General features: G+C 35.5%; 1 protein-coding gene across 1 annotated transcript; it reads right to left on the bottom strand.

The window, feature by feature from the left end:
• Window positions 1-1,907: 1,907 nt before the first annotated feature.
• AP5M1 (adaptor related protein complex 5 subunit mu 1) lies at window positions 1,908-17,906 on the bottom strand. The gene is made up of 8 exons (XM_081143555.1): window positions 17,393-17,906; window positions 12,441-13,086; window positions 10,646-10,873; window positions 9,170-9,309; window positions 8,191-8,276; window positions 7,979-8,097; window positions 5,100-5,196; window positions 1,908-3,159 (listed from the first exon to the last, which is right to left on the bottom strand). Exons 1-8 carry the CDS (start codon window positions 17,464-17,466, stop codon window positions 3,077-3,079), a joined length of 1,473 nt encoding a protein of 490 aa, XP_080999681.1. The 5' UTR covers window positions 17,467-17,906; the 3' UTR covers window positions 1,908-3,076.
• Between the last annotated feature and the right edge of the window lie 7 nt (window positions 17,907-17,913).

The raw sequence follows: 17,913 nt of genomic DNA, 5'->3' as shown, positions 1-17,913 counted from the left end.
GGTCTATGAAGGTTATAAAGTGGTTTGAAATACTATAATAAAAAAAGAAGAAGAATATTAGCTGTTATTATGTATAAAGTTGTGTTTTGAGAGACCTTAAATCACACAATACATGAAATCAGAATAATTTTAGCTTATAAAAATTTAGTTGGTGTAGAACACTGAAATTTTATGAGACTGTTTAATCAAGAAAACATTTTAAAACAAATAATTCTTGTAAGAATTCCTGACAAGGTTATTTACTTCCAACCTGATATTGGAAAAAATTATTTAAAAAAGAAAAAAAATGCCCACCTCTGTAAGGGTACTGCTGCTTTAAAAAGTTTAAAAAAATATTGTTTAGAGAAGGTTTTACCAAAATTATGAACCATCTTTTCTGGAGCACATATTCAGAAATTTAACAGTTTTTGTACCTTTTGGGTCTACTGAAGAATAATTACCCGTCTGATAGACAACAGATCTTATAATCATATTTTGGGGCTAAAAGGGCAGTTAGCAATTTTGCATCTAGAGTAGGTCTGACACCATCCAAATCTTTGGATGCTCATATTCACTGCAAATGCAAAGCATCTTTCAAGTTAAAAAATGCAAAGAATAGTTATCAAAGAAAATGAATAAAATCCATAGTGAGATAATTTTTTAGAAAATGATTGAAGTTTTAACCCAAGAAAGGACTCTTAAGAGTGTCTTATAGCTTAGAATAAGAACATGTCAATCACGATTAAGCTTCTGGAATCGGAATCCCTTTGAAATGCAGCTGTTTCTTCTTTAATTGTGGCAGCGGACTCTGAAGAAAAGAAAGGTCCAGCCTTAAAGATGAGTAAGGAATACAAAATAGCTCAGGATTAGTTGTGGAGTTCAAAGGTCGCTAATTACACTAAGGAGTTCCCAGACACAGGGAAAACATTAAACAGGTCACCTACCAAACGGGAAACAGACTTTGTCTTCAGAAATTATCCCGAAGTGACAGGTTTCTAGACAAAATCAAAAGCATCACAATGTGTCCAGCTGATCTCAAAGGGATGAAAACATGAGTTGGTTTTAGTTCTGTGGCGCTATGTTAGAATGGAACGGCAACAGATGGCCTCGGGTTGCCCATGCCCCGGACACTTTTCCAGTATTCCCTAGATTTTCCTTAGGTTTCTAGAAGTATCATATCAAAGATTCATTGGTTTTTCTGATTGTTTATAAAGTTTTCCCTAGGGCAGGGGTCGGGAAACCTTTTTTCTGCCAAGGGCCATTTGTATGGCCATCATTCAAGGGCCATACAAAATTATCAACTTAAAAATTTGCTGCTACATTTGGTCAAACATTTAATTAACTCACCCCTAATGTGATGGCTGGGACTGCTTCTCTTTGGTGAGGCCTTGGCAGGGCCAGATGTTCCCCACTCCTGTCCTAGAGGATCATCATACTGAATCTCTGCCTAGTCACCAGTTAAATGCCTTTTGCCTAGCTTAGTGTACTTTGCTAAACATTTATACAATCAAGGTGTCCAAATGGCTCCATTAATATTAACATAAGTTAAATGATAAGCTTTCCTTGAGTTTAAGAGAGATCAAATAACTAAAGGGGAGAAATTTTTTTATTCTTTCAAAAGGAAGGTTTTTACTACTGATTATCTATTGATTAAGCTAGACTAACAAGTTAAAGTCCTGGTCAGGCAGTTAGTTATTCTGTTTCCTTTGTTACTTGGAATCATTTTGAACGCAGAACATTATGCCATGATAATGCCTTGCAGAAAATGAGTTTATAATGAGTAGGATTGACCTTAATTAAAAAATCTTATTTCAAATCCTAAATTTATATGCAATATCCTTTCAAACTATCATAACTCCCTCAAGGAGTTAGCAGCCTTTTCTAAGCTTTTCCTTAGGAGACTCATTAAAAAATAGAAACCAAGATATAACTTAATTGAATACTAATCTTTAATGTATATTTTTCATAACGCTTCTAATTCTGTTCTGTGAAAAGAAACTTGACATGGATTAAGTTTTGAGGATCTTGATATTTCATCTTTTCTTGGATGGCCACTTAAAGTCCAACTTGACAATGAACTGCTTTGAAAACAGAACAAGACATATAATTGTCAAGACAGGTAAAGAATAAAGAGCATGACTAGATGGTTCCTGAGGAAACCAAGACAATAATAAGAGTGAGAGTGGCACATTTAAAGAAAATATGCTACATGAGTTTTCACTTGAATGTACTCATTAATGAACTTAATAATAACAAAACATGAAAAAAGCAGTATTATACCTAAATTTATCTTTAAAAATTTGGCTACACATGTTAAGTGAACACAAAACACTCTGCTCACCTTCTGAAGACATACCATCCCTCTTACTATTCTCATTGACACCCTAAAGCAAATTGTCACTGTGGCAGATTAATAAGCTTACCTGTATAGTAACTCTAGAACAGAGATAAACACCTTACATAGAATTAGGCAGGTTCTTTATTAAGTGAAACAGTTCTGATTAAGAACAGTTTACTATTTAAACAATTTTCCTTTGTTTTTCTTGGCTGTTTTTTCAAGAGATTTACAGTTGTTTCTAACGTGGTCTCTGGTATTCTGTAACAACACAATGCACTAGGAGTTTAGTATTCAGGTTCGGAAGAGCACACAGTTTCTTATCTTGTACATCATTCGCAATCCATCAGGAGTGGCTGCCTGCAGCTCTGCACTGAAGAAGAGCCTGGGACTGTGTGCAGGAAGCTCAATGCAGAAAGAGGACACTGCTTGATTAGCCACGTCTGCCACAGGCGCAGGAAGGAACATGTATGGCAGGGTGACCCAGGACTAATATAAAATAAGCCTAAAATGAATCACTACTGGTTTATGCTCTGAATCATATTTGAGTAAAATCAAAGGGTAACAAAGTTGGAGACATTAGTCTTTAAAATGCTTTTTCCCCGCAAATTATTTCAGACTAAAAACAACAAACAAGCATTTTTATAATTAAATCGTTTAATGATTTCTCATAGGTTAGATGCATACACCTTAAAAATAAAAGACTCTGATTTAATTTAGGCTATGTTACTATTATATAAATTCTATTTAAACATGAGATAATTACAGTAATAATGATCCATATGTTACTGGAGCAGGAGCTTTAGAATTCCAGATGTAATAGTCAGAAGAAATTAGTTTCCGGTCTGAAAAATGAAAAAAAATGATAAGACTATATTATATTAACAAAAATTCAGTTAAGAAATTGATATTTTAAAATTGTGGAACACAATTATTTCAAGGAAGGCAATACTTGAAAATATTCTTTTTAATTTGACATTTTCAAGGCATTATTATAACTATTACCACTTTAAAATTATGAATTCATTAATATATTTAAGGAACCCACCATTTATGCCAAATCGACCAATTTTTCCCCCTCACATTTCCCCTAAATCCTGTTTCTTATGGACCATTACTTCAAGCACAAAAACAGTAAAATTTTTTTTATTGGTTTCCCTTTTGTAACCTCTTTACCAAGGTCCTGATTTTGACCTTGCAATTATTCTCTACCCATTCAAAGTTTCAGAGATAGAAATAAATACCCAACTTTCTAGCAATGTTGTTTAAAAGACTGCTTAGGTGGTTTCTTAGAGTTCAGATCAAATCTAAGTTTTTAGCTTTAGTAGCTTTGCAGCTTTGGACAAATGACAGCCCTCTTTGAAGTTTTCTGATATGTAAAAATGAAGACAATGCTCATTTGGAGCTGGATACATGTAAAGTCTTATTTTCACATACATCAATAAATATCTAATTCTGCCTTTTCTACCTTTCCTTTTCATGCCCTTCTTCATAGTAAAAGGATATACGGATATATTACCTTAACTTTTTATTTATTTTTTTCAAATTTGGGAACTTAGTAACATTGAGAGGTAACATTGCCCTTCACAAGTAATTGCTTAGAACACTGTAGTTCTGAGTTCTATAATTCTTTTGAAACTATCAGTAAGAAGTCCTGTCCTATCTTTCCTATTTTAAGGACCCTAATCCTTAGCTTAAAAAAATACTTATCTAGCTCAGCCAGGCATGGCTCAGCAGTTGAGCATCGACCTAGGATCCAGAGATCGCGGTTCGATTCCCGGTCAGGGCACATGCCTGGGTTGCGGACTCGATCCCCAGCTGGGGGTGTGCAGGAGGCAGCTGATCAATGACAACTGTCTCATCATTGATATTTCTACCTCTCTTTCTCCCTTTCCCTTCCTCTCTCTGAAATCAATAAATGATATATTTTAAAAAATATATTTACCTAAATATAACAGCTTTATTCTCCTTAATATATGAAGCAAAAGGTATCTGCTTATGTTTAGAGAACTCTACCTCATTCTAGCTATTTTTCTGTTCTATGCCACATATGTGTATTTGATCTGAATTAAATAATTTTGGATTCACTTATAAATTGCTTTTTGTCTCCCTATATTTTCATATATACTATATACATATTTCTTTTTACAGCTAACTAACTCACCAAAGGCAGGAAACCTTCTTCCTATTGCCCTCCAATTCATAAAACAGAGAGTGTATTAAATAATGTTCATTGACTACAATGTTTGCTAGAAATATTTAAAATTTTAAATAATCATATCTAACATTTATAGAATCCATGCTACATGCTAAGCATCATGCTAAGTGCTTGGTCAATATAATTTTATTTAAACCTCAAAACAATCCTGAGGTATATAACACTATTATTTCCATTTTACAGATGAGGAAACAAGTTCACTAACTTGCCTAAAATTACATAGATAACAAACTGTCTGAGCTAGACTTAAACCCTTGTCTGTCCAACACCAAAGCCCCTGTGAACAACCCCCAAATATGTGTACATTATAAACAGAGCAAAATAAATCCAACTTTATACTAAAGCCCATCTCTGCCAGTCCTAGCTCATCCAGACAATTTCACAAACAGAAGGCAGAGGGCAGTGTAAAGTATATAAACTGTTATACAGAATAGGATCAGGCCAGAATTTTTATAAATTGGGATTATTCTCCGATCCCTTTCTGTTACATTTTAATTTTACCTTAGGTAATAACTGCATAACATCATTTTAATTCCCTCAAGTTAGTATGAATCTATGACAACTTACATGTACTTATTTTTGGCTTTCCTGATGCAAAAACTTGAACTGAATGCTGATCCGCGTAACATCCAGTAAGTGTGTAATCTAAGATCTTAAAATGAAGCTAGAAAAAGAAGAGAAATGTATCAAACTGAGGTGATTCTTTGGTAAAAATGATTGTCACATTTTCCCCCTTGATGCAATTTTAGGAATTTACTTCACAAAATTTAAGTCACAAATATTAAACCTGAATATTGTGTGTGTGCATATGTACACATATACACACACTGTTTCCCCTTTGCATTAGGGCGATTTCTTTGGAAGGCTGGCATCATGAAGTCCTTCACATCTACCAGGTGCTTCACTAATATGAACTCTAATCCATACTGCAAGGTATCCCTATTGTATGAATGAGGGAACTGAAGTTCAGAGATGGAAGCAATTAGCATCCCAGCATGTAAATAGCAGAGCTGGCATTAAACTCAGACCTGACTGATTATAAAAGCTGGTGCTCCTTCCCCTATGGTGTCTGCTGTCCTGGATATTCTCGTCTATCCCTAAGACTATGTGGTTGTGATAATTCAGGTCATAATTCTTCAACAGGCAGAAACATATACAGCTCCTACCAAAACACAAGAATGCAATTACTAAAAGAGAAACACCTACCAGTTTATTCTGGTGTTTAGAAGAAATGAGATGCTCTACTTAATTTTCCAAAAAACTAAAATTTAACTTTTACATAACTAAGCTTAGAAATCACCCTTCTCTCGCCTATGAAACCTTTCTAAAATGTAATCCATAGTTCCGAGATTTAATTGATAATGTGGTGTCATCAGTATAGCCATTATTATGTTGGACTATATATAATAGAAAGGGCCATTAGTACCTTCTCTGAAAGCATAGCCTTGGGTGCCTGAGTCACAATGATATTCACATTAACTATGAAAGTTCTATATCTTACAGAGCTCCAGTCTCCTTTGGCTGTGGTTCACTTCATCTTGCTGCTAAGAGCTCCTGATTTTACAATATCCTGATATCTACCTTTTCTATACTTTTTTTCTTCCATCTCCCTTCCTTCCCTGCAAATTTCTCCCATTTCCTAACTTTCTCCCTTTGATTACCAAACTAACTGATCACTTGCATAGAATGTAATTTTCAGATCTTTGCAACTTTTTTCCTGTTGCAACTCAAATTATCTCAATAGTAAAGGGTTTTTGTTTGCTTGTTAAGTATAATTCTGGATGCTGAAAGTTATGACAAGGTTGATTTCCAAAAAACTACATATTATAAAAATAAGTCTATTCACTGAACACAAATATGTAGTACATGCTTTCGATTAAACTGTAACTGGTTAGGTGATAGAAATGAAAGGTCAAATCCCTACCTTTGAAAGACATACAGTGTAGTAATATGCCACATTTTTTCTGAAACATATCTGAAAGCAGGAATTTTTATCATAATCCTTGAAACAAAGCTTGTGTACACAGTTGAAACCAAGAGAGAAGAAATGAACATCGTGAGTGTACTTCTAACGTCACAACCATCTCCCCTAGTGCATTTATGTATAGACTTCAGTCTCTCTTCCTCGACACCATACTATTTAGGTTTTCCTGTTACGTTTTTTATCACCTCTTCGATTTCCTTCATTGGTTTTTCCGAATCTTCCTTATTTTCTCTTATCTTTTTCTGATCTTATTTCCATTGCCTCAACTATTTCTTCTCCATGGATAACTCCTAAACCCTACACAGAGCTGAGCTCTCTCTTGAGAATCAAGCTCCAAGTTTTTAGCTACTTAGCGGACACTTATACTGGGATATGCTGCTATTACAAGCAACGTACATGATATGAAGCCTACTCCCTCTCAGCTTTCTCCACATGGGTATTTTCTTCTGAGTACTATATTGATCCATTCATAAAAATTTATGTGGTAGGCACTGGACTAGATGTTGGTAGTAAAACAATGAATGAATGAGACTCACATGGTCTCCGCTCTGTTGGAGTTTCAAGTCTGGTTTAAGTTACATACTTTTTTAATAACACCATCTGTGACTTTTCCTGTCTCTATATTTAATTAGTGACCAATGCTTTACCTTTGTTAGAACTCCTATACAGTCTCCTCCTTTTATTCTCTTCCTTCCTCTTTTTGTGACACTACAGAAGCTCAGCATCATTAACTTATTACCTTACATCTGGGATACTAATAGAGCTGAAGAATATTTTATTTGCCTATAGTTATTATGACAATTTCTAACAAAGGAATAAAAGTTAGATTCAAACCCTCTACAATCCAGACCTAAACCATTTATCCAGCCTTATGTGTTACTATTGTTCCTGGTACTGGTTCTGAAGCATGCTTTGTTATCCTTCATTCCTCTGAGTATGTTATCTCTTTAACCTAAACAAATGTTAGTCAATCTTCATGGCGTCATATTCAAGCTTATCTGAGCCTCAGAGTTTTGCTTAAATTCCATCTCTATTCCAGTACTTTCCTTGAGCACTTTGATCAGAAGTGATCAATCTTTCCTCGAAACACCAAAAGCAGTTAGCATGGATCAACTGCTGACATGGATCACTGAAAAAAAATCGCTAGGGGAACAGGACTACACCTTACATTTTTGGTATACAAATCTCAAATGTGATAACTATAGCCGGGCAGAACTAGACTGAGTTGAAGTGTTTAGGTCATACTTACCTGTTCCACCTTAAATATTTTAAAGTACTAAGTGAAATAAAAAGTAACTAACACTAAACAAAAAGAATCTCACAAAAATCAAAACAGAACAGCATAGACAAAAACCCAAGAGTTTTAAAAAATGGCTAGAAAACATTAAAAATCAATTAGATATATGCAATTTAGAAACAAAGGAAAGGTTTCTAATGTGGTGAGCCATACAAATATATTTACCTTTAAATATGCTGTACCCCCAATGCAAATGTGATCAAATGGCTGCTTCTCATGGCTTTTTCCTCCAAAAGTTACAGTTCCAGAAAGACTAATTTCCATTGATTTTGGGAACTTCTGTCCTAAAAACAAAAATATACCAATCAAATATCCTAAATTAAACAGATTCTATAGCAAATGAATGAAAAATAATGAATAAACAAAAGCTGGCTCACCAATAGTCCAGATCAATAAGCTTTTCTCTCGAAATACTTCGAGCTGGCCAAAACTAATTTTGTATTCCACATGTGTGATTGGACCTCTTTAAAAAAGGACACAATACAAAAAAAAATGATTACAGATATAACATCTTTACAGAATCTAAGTCAAATCTTGCTACTGTTACTTGATACAAGGAAAGCATAGAAACACTTCTATATTCAAGTTTGCAGAGTAGAATAGAACAAATAATACATCTCAAAAAAACTCCAGAAACACAATGAACACATTTGGTGATGATATGCATTTCATTGTTAATTCTAAAGACAACTATAAAATCATATAAAACATATATTAATAGTCACATGGATTGAAAAACATTAAAACTATAATTTTACTATACATTTAGATACCCTTTGAAAAGAACTATGTTGTAGAGACGAGTTCAAAAGTAGAAGTGATGAGGAAGTACAATTGACCCGTGAATAACACAGGTCCCTACAGTTTGCACCCATGCTGTCCAAGGGTCAACCTTTTCAGTCCATGGTTGGGAAGCCACAGGTGTGGAGGGCTGATTATAGTTAAGTTTTTGAGGAGTCAAAAGCTGTATGTGGATTTTCTACTGTGCAGGGGTAAGTGTCCTAATCCTTGCTTGTTCCACTGTAACGATTGACTTAATTCACCATATAGTTGCTAGTTGGGCTTGACTTGTATGTAGAGTACAGAGAAACTGCTAGAAATAAAGCCAGGAGTAAGATAATTCCTGAGAAAGCTACACTGGCTTAAGTTTATATTAGCAAGTTTAACAAGAAAAATAAAGATACATTTAAAAGATAAAGAGATTATTTTATGATTATGTTTTAGTTCAGAATCAGCACTCATTTGAATAACATTAAAAAAATCTTAAAAAGAAGGGAAAAAACAAAGACAGGTAATTTATTGTAGGGCAGTGGAAACGTACTAAGGCAGGCAACAATCATGTTATTTTATTCCTACCTATTGTAAAACGGTATATGAGCTTCACAGAATTCAAAATTATTTTTTACACTTTCATGAAGTTTTAAATTAACTGTTATTTTTAGGTGTACTTCCTCCTCTTTCACTTGATAAAAGCCCAAAATTGGTGGGACAGGAACCTGGAAACAAACACAAACAAACTTTGATAAAATTTCAGGTTAATGGGTCTAAAATATTAATGGTGATTGAGAAAAAGTCTTGCAGTAAGATACTCATTATGTATAGATGTGTCTTTAATGACTAATGGATTACTCCAGTTGTCTGGATAACAGATGATGCAACTACATTCGTTTTAAGGGCAAAGATTCTTCCATCTCTTTCTATATTCAGAGATGAGAAAGGTGGCTTACAAAGGTGTGCAACACATTCTTACATTCATTTTCCTACTCTTGCTCGTCCAGGTTCCCCCCTTCCAGGTTCTCTATAACCTGCGATATAGGACAGGCACCGACACCTTGCTCATAGTTCCTGTTGTCCCATTTGTATATTGTGACTCCCTTGGCGCCCCCCCCCCCCCCAAGCTTAGCAGTAGTTTACTAAATCGGTTTTCGATAATTGATTGAAAGGGAGACAATCTGTAGGCTAGGGTGAGCTAATTACTATTTCTGGTACATATGAAGTAAGAAATAGGAAGGACCTACTTTTACAGTATACATCCTGGGGCTGGAGGACACATACAAGCAGAGAAAGGCAGTTGGAAGAAGAGACTGAGAACCAGAGATGAGTCAGAGTACAGAGTGATTTTTAATTTTTATTTCCTGATTCTAGTTCAGTACGGCCTGAGTCAATTTCCTATCCTTGAATGACAATGAAATTGCCTCTTGCATTCTCGAAGCAAATTCCCTTTACTTAGGCTAGCTTGAGTAGGTTTTTCTAAATGCCTGTTTCACAATTACAACAAGAAACAAATGGTACAGTAAAAAAGATGTTGGGTTTTGGAGCCTGGAAAATTTGGGTTCAAATCTAGGCTCTGCTACTTATCAGTTATATGACATTGTACAAGTCATTGAGCTTCTTCTCTGAGACTCTCCTCATCTGTAAAATAGGACTAATAATACCTATCTTAAGGGTTTTAAAAGTACTAGAGAAAACACATGTGAAGTGCCTAGAACAATGTTATACACAGCAGCTATTCAATAAGCAATAAATGGCCATTAATAATATTACATTATTTGTAACCACAGTTGCCTAGGATTAGAGGTATTTTCACATGATTATGGTTCAAACCTTGACTAAATCATACCAGGAGCTTCCTTATGAACATAAGCTCCTTATTAGGGAACATTAAAAAAACAACAACCCATGACTTTAAAATCATTCAGTGCTGTTATAGACACCAGAGAGAAGAGGCATCCTATTCAAAGAACTGAATCTTCATCTTCATTGATCAATTACTGTCTGGTAAATAACTCATGAAAAGTTTTCCAAAGTCTCAACTTTTCCAAGGTTGTTTACCTGGGAAGTGTAGTAACATAAGTTGAATGATTCTAAAGGTGGAGTGAATGGAAATTTGTAAGGTCCGCTAAATGCAGAATCATCCATTGTATCAATGCTACTAGAAGTCAGAATGGCAGAGTCAAGAGAAGTCACACAAGGATGAACTAGAATATCCTGAAGTGGAGATCCATTGGTGGGGAGACTCAAGCTGATGGTAACATTTGGCATGATTCCTTCTAAATCACACTGCAATACAAAAGGGAACATATTACAAAGATCTTGGAAGCGTATGTCTGGGTGAGGCTTTTCTGAATTTATCTGAGTCATTTTCCACAATTTAACTCACTTTTCTCTCAAGACATTTTGTTCTTTTTGCTTTCTGCATTCTTAATAGTTCTATCATGCTCTCAGACACCCAAGCCAGAGACCAGGAGAGTCTTCCTGGAGCCTTCTGCTTATATTTATAACCCTCTAAATGCTATTTTAAATCCACTGACTTCTCTCCATTCCTGTTGCAAACACATTGGTACAGAACCTTACAATTTTTGTCATAGTCCTCTAAATGTATTTAGATTTGTTTTCCTCTAATCAATCTACCCTCCATCAGCGCCAAGTTATTTTAATGGAACATAATTCTAATCATATTGTATTCATGCTCAAAACCTTTCAGCAGTTTCCTCTCAGTTTTGTATTACTTTTAAAGCCTTTCATTGTTTTGCTCCCATCTACCACTTTAATCATTTTCTGCCCTGCAACTAATACTGCAGACCCACTGGATTCTTGAATTTTCCTGAATAAACTATAATGTCTTATACCTCCATGCTTTTTATGTGCTACTCCCTCCAGCTACAATCTTCTTTTCTCTTTGTAACCTCAGCTCAGGTGATGCTTTGTGTGAGAACTTATATCCTGTATTGTCACCTCAACAGTCAACCTCTGCAATGTAGAGAAGTCTAGGATCTTTTCCTATGTGGTCTGGGTTAGTTTGCCAATGAGAGGTAATGAGAAGCTTGGAAGGTAGAAAGGAAAGGAAGTCAGTATTCTAGGAAGGTCATGGGTCAGATATGACAGCTTCACAGACCTCTATTTTTCTTCATATCTCTAGTGTCTAGCACATTGCTATGCTCAAGAGACATTCAAAAAAATATCTGCTGAATGGATATCATTTTCTAATTATGCAGCCTACCTTTGTTTTCCATTCTAATATGAAATGTTTCACCTTTTTATGTTTTATCTACTTCTTTACATACATGTAAATTCAAGAATATATGTGCTATGAAATGTAAGCACTTAGAGAGCATGCAGGCATATAAACAGTACCATGTGTAATGTCTTATAAAGCTCTTTTGGTGACAGTTACAATAATATCAATCACATTTGAAAATAAAAATGCCAAATAATCTTACTAAAAAACTTAAAAATATTTTAGTGTTTCAACTTCTAGGCCATCTCCCACTTGACTCTCTATACGCGAACAAGGAAGAACAAAAAAAGTTTTGTTTTTTGACAGATATTTATAAAGATAATAAAATAAGCAAATATTAACAGCAGATACTATTACAATTTTAAAATATTCAGTTTATACTTATTAAATTAGATTCTAACATTCTTACGGGGATGAGAAAACTAATACAATTACTAAGGAATGCAAAATAACTTTACCAAATTTGACATGAATCTAACATCTAACTACTGCTGTTTAAGATAAAAATCAACAATGTCATATAACTATGTAAACTAAAGTTAGTCAATTTTACTTTTCTCCATAGATGTTAAATAGTATGATAAAACAAGTACCAGAGAAAAATCTCACCTTGCAAGTGACAGCTCCAACTACTTGCCATGTATCTGCTATATCCTGTTTATCATATTGCATAGATTTTACCTTTTCTGTGATAGAAATAGAAACTTGTGGTTTTCCTTTGTATGTTACAACTTTCCAGGCTGGCTGCTTTTGTGGATGAGTCACAGAAGCAAAATTAATACTGTCCAATGAATTCTGTAAGTTAGCATCTAACAAAGTTCCAAATGGGCAAGCCTGAAGAAGCAAGTCAGGCAATTGGCTCAATTTTGTATTTAGCTCAGAGTCATTTTTTTGACTTGAGTAAAGAAAATTCTGTATCCCAAAAAGAAGTTCAAAACCTTGTGAAATTGCACTAATGCTAATTAATGGTGGACGAGAGGATAAAGTTTGTTCAACTAGTGGAACACAAGCGTATACTATGCCATTCTTCAGAAAAGCAACAACTGGCCAGAGTTCTTCACCTCCTACTTTAAGTCCGTAGACGGACGTTTTGTTGATGTGAGAACAGCTATCACGGCCTTCCACGAAGTCCTTATCTTCATCCAATAATCTAAGTTCGAAGAGTAGTGATTTAAGAAAGGGACCATCTTCGGGAATAGGCACATAACTTGCTCCATTGAAGACTTTGGCTCGTTTTTCAACAGTTGGATATCGTCTTCAGTATGGAAACAAAAACAATACGAATGATTCTTCCAGGTGAAATAAAAATGGAAGCATTAAAAAACAAAAAACAAACTGAAAACTGAAGGCAAATAGTAGTAACAAAATACTCAATAATAAACAAATACATACACACCCACAAAAACCACAACCAAAAAAATATTATATGTTAAGCTCTGGCTGTAGTAACTAACTGTTGCATCCTTGGTATATTATCTCAAATGATAAAGTATCATTATCTTTTATTAAAAATAATTCAATTTAGCTAATTTTTTTAAACAAGTATAGCACATGGATCTAATATGAAACCTCAGTCTCTTCACCAGATTCCCACTTGGCAGGCAAGGAGTGTATACCTGGAAACATTTTAGGCATCTATAGGAACTTTTTTTCTGATTCCATCTTAGTAGAGTAGGATCAAAAGAAGTGGTTCAATTCAACCCTCTACAATTTTGCATTCACTAGTTGAGATGATACAGTTATAAAAGGAATGTTCTATTCGACTTAACTTACAGTGAATAACAGGTATCCGAGTTTCTTTCCAACCCTACAAAAAATCTATGAGCATTTTAGTAATAATGGTTTATCTCTCTGGCCCTGGAAGATAGTATGGGGTAAGAAAAAGAATAGAATCTGAATAATCTTTTATGATTTACATATTCTAGGCTGGATGGTAAATTACTAATTCACCCCTTTTTTGGGAGAATCAAAAAAGAGGTGCTTTTGTTCATTTACAGAAATGTTACATATTATTTTCTTAGTTCAAAAAATATATGCTTTCCCTATTCCTTCCCGCTTCACTCCACAGTCCAAAACAAAGTCAAACTGGCTATTAGTGTCTGTGTAAATCACCTAACTTTCGCAAGCCTTTTTTCTTATTTGTAAAATAAAGGGGTGGCTAAAGGACATACTAGTAATTCTCGTCAAGGATCAAGAACACACCTGGCCAAAATAACTTTTTTTCACTAATTCTACTAATAAAATACTGATGTTTACTAATATTGTGTAAAAAGAAATATAAGAGCCCAGTCGGCTTGGCTCAGTGGTTGAGCATCTGCTATGACCTAGGTTGCAGGCTTGATCCCCAGCAGGGGGCGTGGAGGCAGCTGATCAAAGACTCTCTCATCACTGATGTTTCTCTCTCTCTCCCTCTCCCTTCTGCTGAAATCAATAAAAATATATTTAAAAAAAGAAAAATAAGAATGTATTCAAAGTAATCAGTGCATTAGCGAACCTCATTCACTTACACTCTGACGCATTTTCTTGGTAGAGAAGGGGAAAAAATTAGTACTCCAGTAATGGAGTAGTGGATAACTGCCATTTCTTTCTCTGAGTCTCTGGATAAGAATAGTTTTGAACTTTAGACTAAACTCTAGTACAATGTCTTATCCTCTTGTTACCTAAAGGATAATTAAAGTTCTTCTTAAGTACAAGAATCTAATGACTGAATGTAAACATAAGTTAATCTGGGATCTTTTACTATGCTTCAATGTGTGCTCAATAAATATTTTTGTTGGATGACTCAACCTGTCATTTCAGATTTATTCTAGGCTTTATCTAAAATAGGACTTACACCTTAAATGGCCCTACAACTATGAGGTACAATACCAACCTCAGCCAGACTTAACGTGATACTATTACCAATGTCTATTCAGGCAGCAAACTTCTAAAATAAAACCTAAACCAAGGTTTTTTTTTGTGTGTGTTTTTGTGAGGGGAAAAAGTAGTGAGATACAGGAGAGATCATTTGCCTTTTTAAATCTTAAATGATGGCCATTATCTCTCGGCACATATGTGGGTAATATGTCAGTGCATATCTGTTTAGCCCTACCACCAACCCCAAGAAGTCAGAAAGCTGAAAATAATAAAACTTAACAAGTCCATTCAACAATACAGATTAATAAGTGACAAATAAATTATCTGAACCCAAAATGATACAGATTAATAAATGACAAATGAATTATTTGAACCCAGCTTGCCGCTTCCATAGAGATGTTGAAGTGCTCACCCAAACATATCAAAATTTTTCTTCTGAAATATTCTGAGCACAGTGGGAAAAAATTCTGAAAACAAGAATGACTTCTTCAAGGAGCTTATTTTTCTAAGCAGGAAAATAAATCTTACCTCTATGAGATATTCAGATAAGCTACAAAGCCACAGATGTGAATACAGTATAGCATTGGTACAATAACAGAAAAATAAAATAATAGAACTGAGACAAATGGTTATATGGGAAACATAATTAACTATCAATAGCCCCACAAATCAATGAAGAAAACTGTATTGCTTGGAAGATGATGTTGGAAAACTAGCCAGCAGTACAGTGAAAAACAAAATGGGATTCCTATATCAACACCATATCCAAAGATGGGCTATGGATAGATTAAAGATCTACCTTATAACAAATAAAATGATAAAGTTAAGAGAAGATAATGTAGGAAGGTATCCTTGGGAAACAAGGGCAGGGAAAGACTTCAGCAAATCTCCCAAAGCACTAACTACTTTGTTTGCAATAAACTTAGTGATTTCTGTTTAATCAAGGGCAACATCAAGTTAATTGGCAATGATAAATCAAGAGAAAATATCTGTAACAGCTAAAAAATGACACAGGACTAATATCAAGAATATACAACAAACTCCTGCACATTAACAGAGAAAAACCCCCCAGCAAGTCTCAAAGAAAAAAATGAACAAAGGATATATATAGGCAAGTCACAGAAGAGGAAAGCCAAAGGGCTAACAATCATTGCTATAGGGAGAAAGTAAAATGAAAATACAATACTATCCTGGCAAAAACTGGAGTGTTAAGAAAGACATAGGAACCCTCACTCACTGTTGGTGAGAGTGTAGACTGGAGAAAGTATTAGGAAGAGCCAATCATTTGGCAATATTTAGTCAAAATGAGCATAGATATGCCCCAGGCACCTTTTGAGGCTTTCTACTGCAGCACTGTTCTGCTGGCAGAGTTGGAGGGAACCGGGATACATTATTGGGGAAGAGGCTAGGTAAAGGGTGGAGGGTATAAACCATGAGTACTACAGAGCAAGGAGAAGTAATGACCTAGATCTGCATTGTCCAATATAGTAGCCACTAGCCATATGTGACTCTTTAAACTTTTAAACAAAATTTAATCTCTCAGTTACAGTGGTCATATTTCAAAAGCTGCATGGGGTTAGTGGGTACAATATTAGCACAGATTTAGAACATTTTCCATGTCCATCATTGCAGAAAATTCTATTGAACCAGTGCTGCCCTAGATGAATTCACAATAACATGGAAGTTTCTTTAAAATAATGTTGAGAAATCTGACAAATGTAAGAAACAGGAATGAAGACTACAGAACAATTATGTAACTTGAAAATGCATATACAAACATGTGAATACATGGACAGCAACAAAGATATAGGTTACCTGTGAGGCAGGGAGAATGGCAGAAATAAAGATACCCAAAGGAATATATAAGTAAAACGAGGAGTACTTTGGATAAGACCAGTGAGGCTGATAAACCACACTAAAGAATATTATTAACCTCCATACTTGAGGTACAACAAGAAATGTAAGTCAGGTATCCTGGGAGAAAATGCTAAACATCAATTCTGATGCCCTAGTAACAAAAACTGTTTAGGTGGCAAAGCGGAAATTTTTCATGCTCACATTGCCAAGCACTCTTCATTTAAAATTATGCTCATCTTTATTCTGCTTCAATCTCAACTCATAGCTACTACTTCACTACAGAGCTTTCCTCAGTGAAGAATGAATCTGTTGGCAATACATGTCAACAGCCACTGAGAATAAAAGGTGAAATAAATGACTCAATCCCTACCCACATTTTATATAGCACTCTTCACAGAGCTATTTTGATAAAATGTGGCAAATTCTAAAAATGAAACCAGGTAAGCTTACACCAGCTAAGAAAAAGCAATTTATTTTTCGTACTTTTTCAATTTTCTTCAACAATCAGGAACGTTAAAGTAAACCACCTGAAAATTTCAAGGAATGAAACATAAGGTGAAAATAACAGTCTGATATTGCTCAGCAAGGATTTTTCAAAAGAATAAGTTAAAATGTCATTGACTGATTATTAATGAAAGAAGTTTTTAAAAATGTGTAGTGCTCAAGTTTCCTTCCTTTCATCATCTCCGTATCAATACTAAGCAGGTGGAGGTAACTTTTAAGATACAGTACTAAACAACACTGTATTAGAAAACACGTATTTAATCTGTGCCAGGCACCAGCTCAAACTATGCTGCATGATCCATTCCTCCGAGTGATCATCCCTGAGGAGTCAGACTTGCATTTACCTGGAGAATCTGACGGTGCCACAAAGTGGAGTTCCCGGTTGGTGGCCTATGAGCCACACTGCTCGCTGAGCCATGATGCGCCGCTAGACTAGAGCATCAGTTCACCTCTAAGGCCTCCACCGAGGAAGAGCGCAGACCGGCTTTCTCATCTGACTTATCAAAAGCCCCGAAGCCCACTCATCAGCGGCACCTTCTGCCCCCACCAACAAACTGGTCGGGCTCAGCATAGAAGCTAGCTCCTTCAGACGAAGTAACTAAAACCTTTGAGTCCGTGCGGGCCAGCACAGGCCACACAAAGTTGTGTGAATCCGCACCCAGAATCTCGAGCACTTACTACTCCACAGCATCCCTAGTACTTGCTTCCTCTAAACTCCACTTCCGGGATGGTGGCCCGCAAGGATCAAGGTTCTTCACCAGCCGAGAGACGAGCCTCTGCGCGGTTAGCCGATTGTAGGCTTCGCTAGTCGGCCCCGCCCGGCTGCTGAGCCCGCGCGCGCAGCTCCACTTCCGGCGTCGAGGCG

Source organism: Miniopterus schreibersii, assembly GCF_964146895.1.
Source record: "Miniopterus schreibersii genome assembly, chromosome: 1".
Taxonomy (NCBI): Eukaryota; Metazoa; Chordata; class Mammalia; order Chiroptera; family Miniopteridae; genus Miniopterus; species Miniopterus schreibersii.
This window is presented reverse-complemented; position numbering and strand designations above follow the sequence as displayed.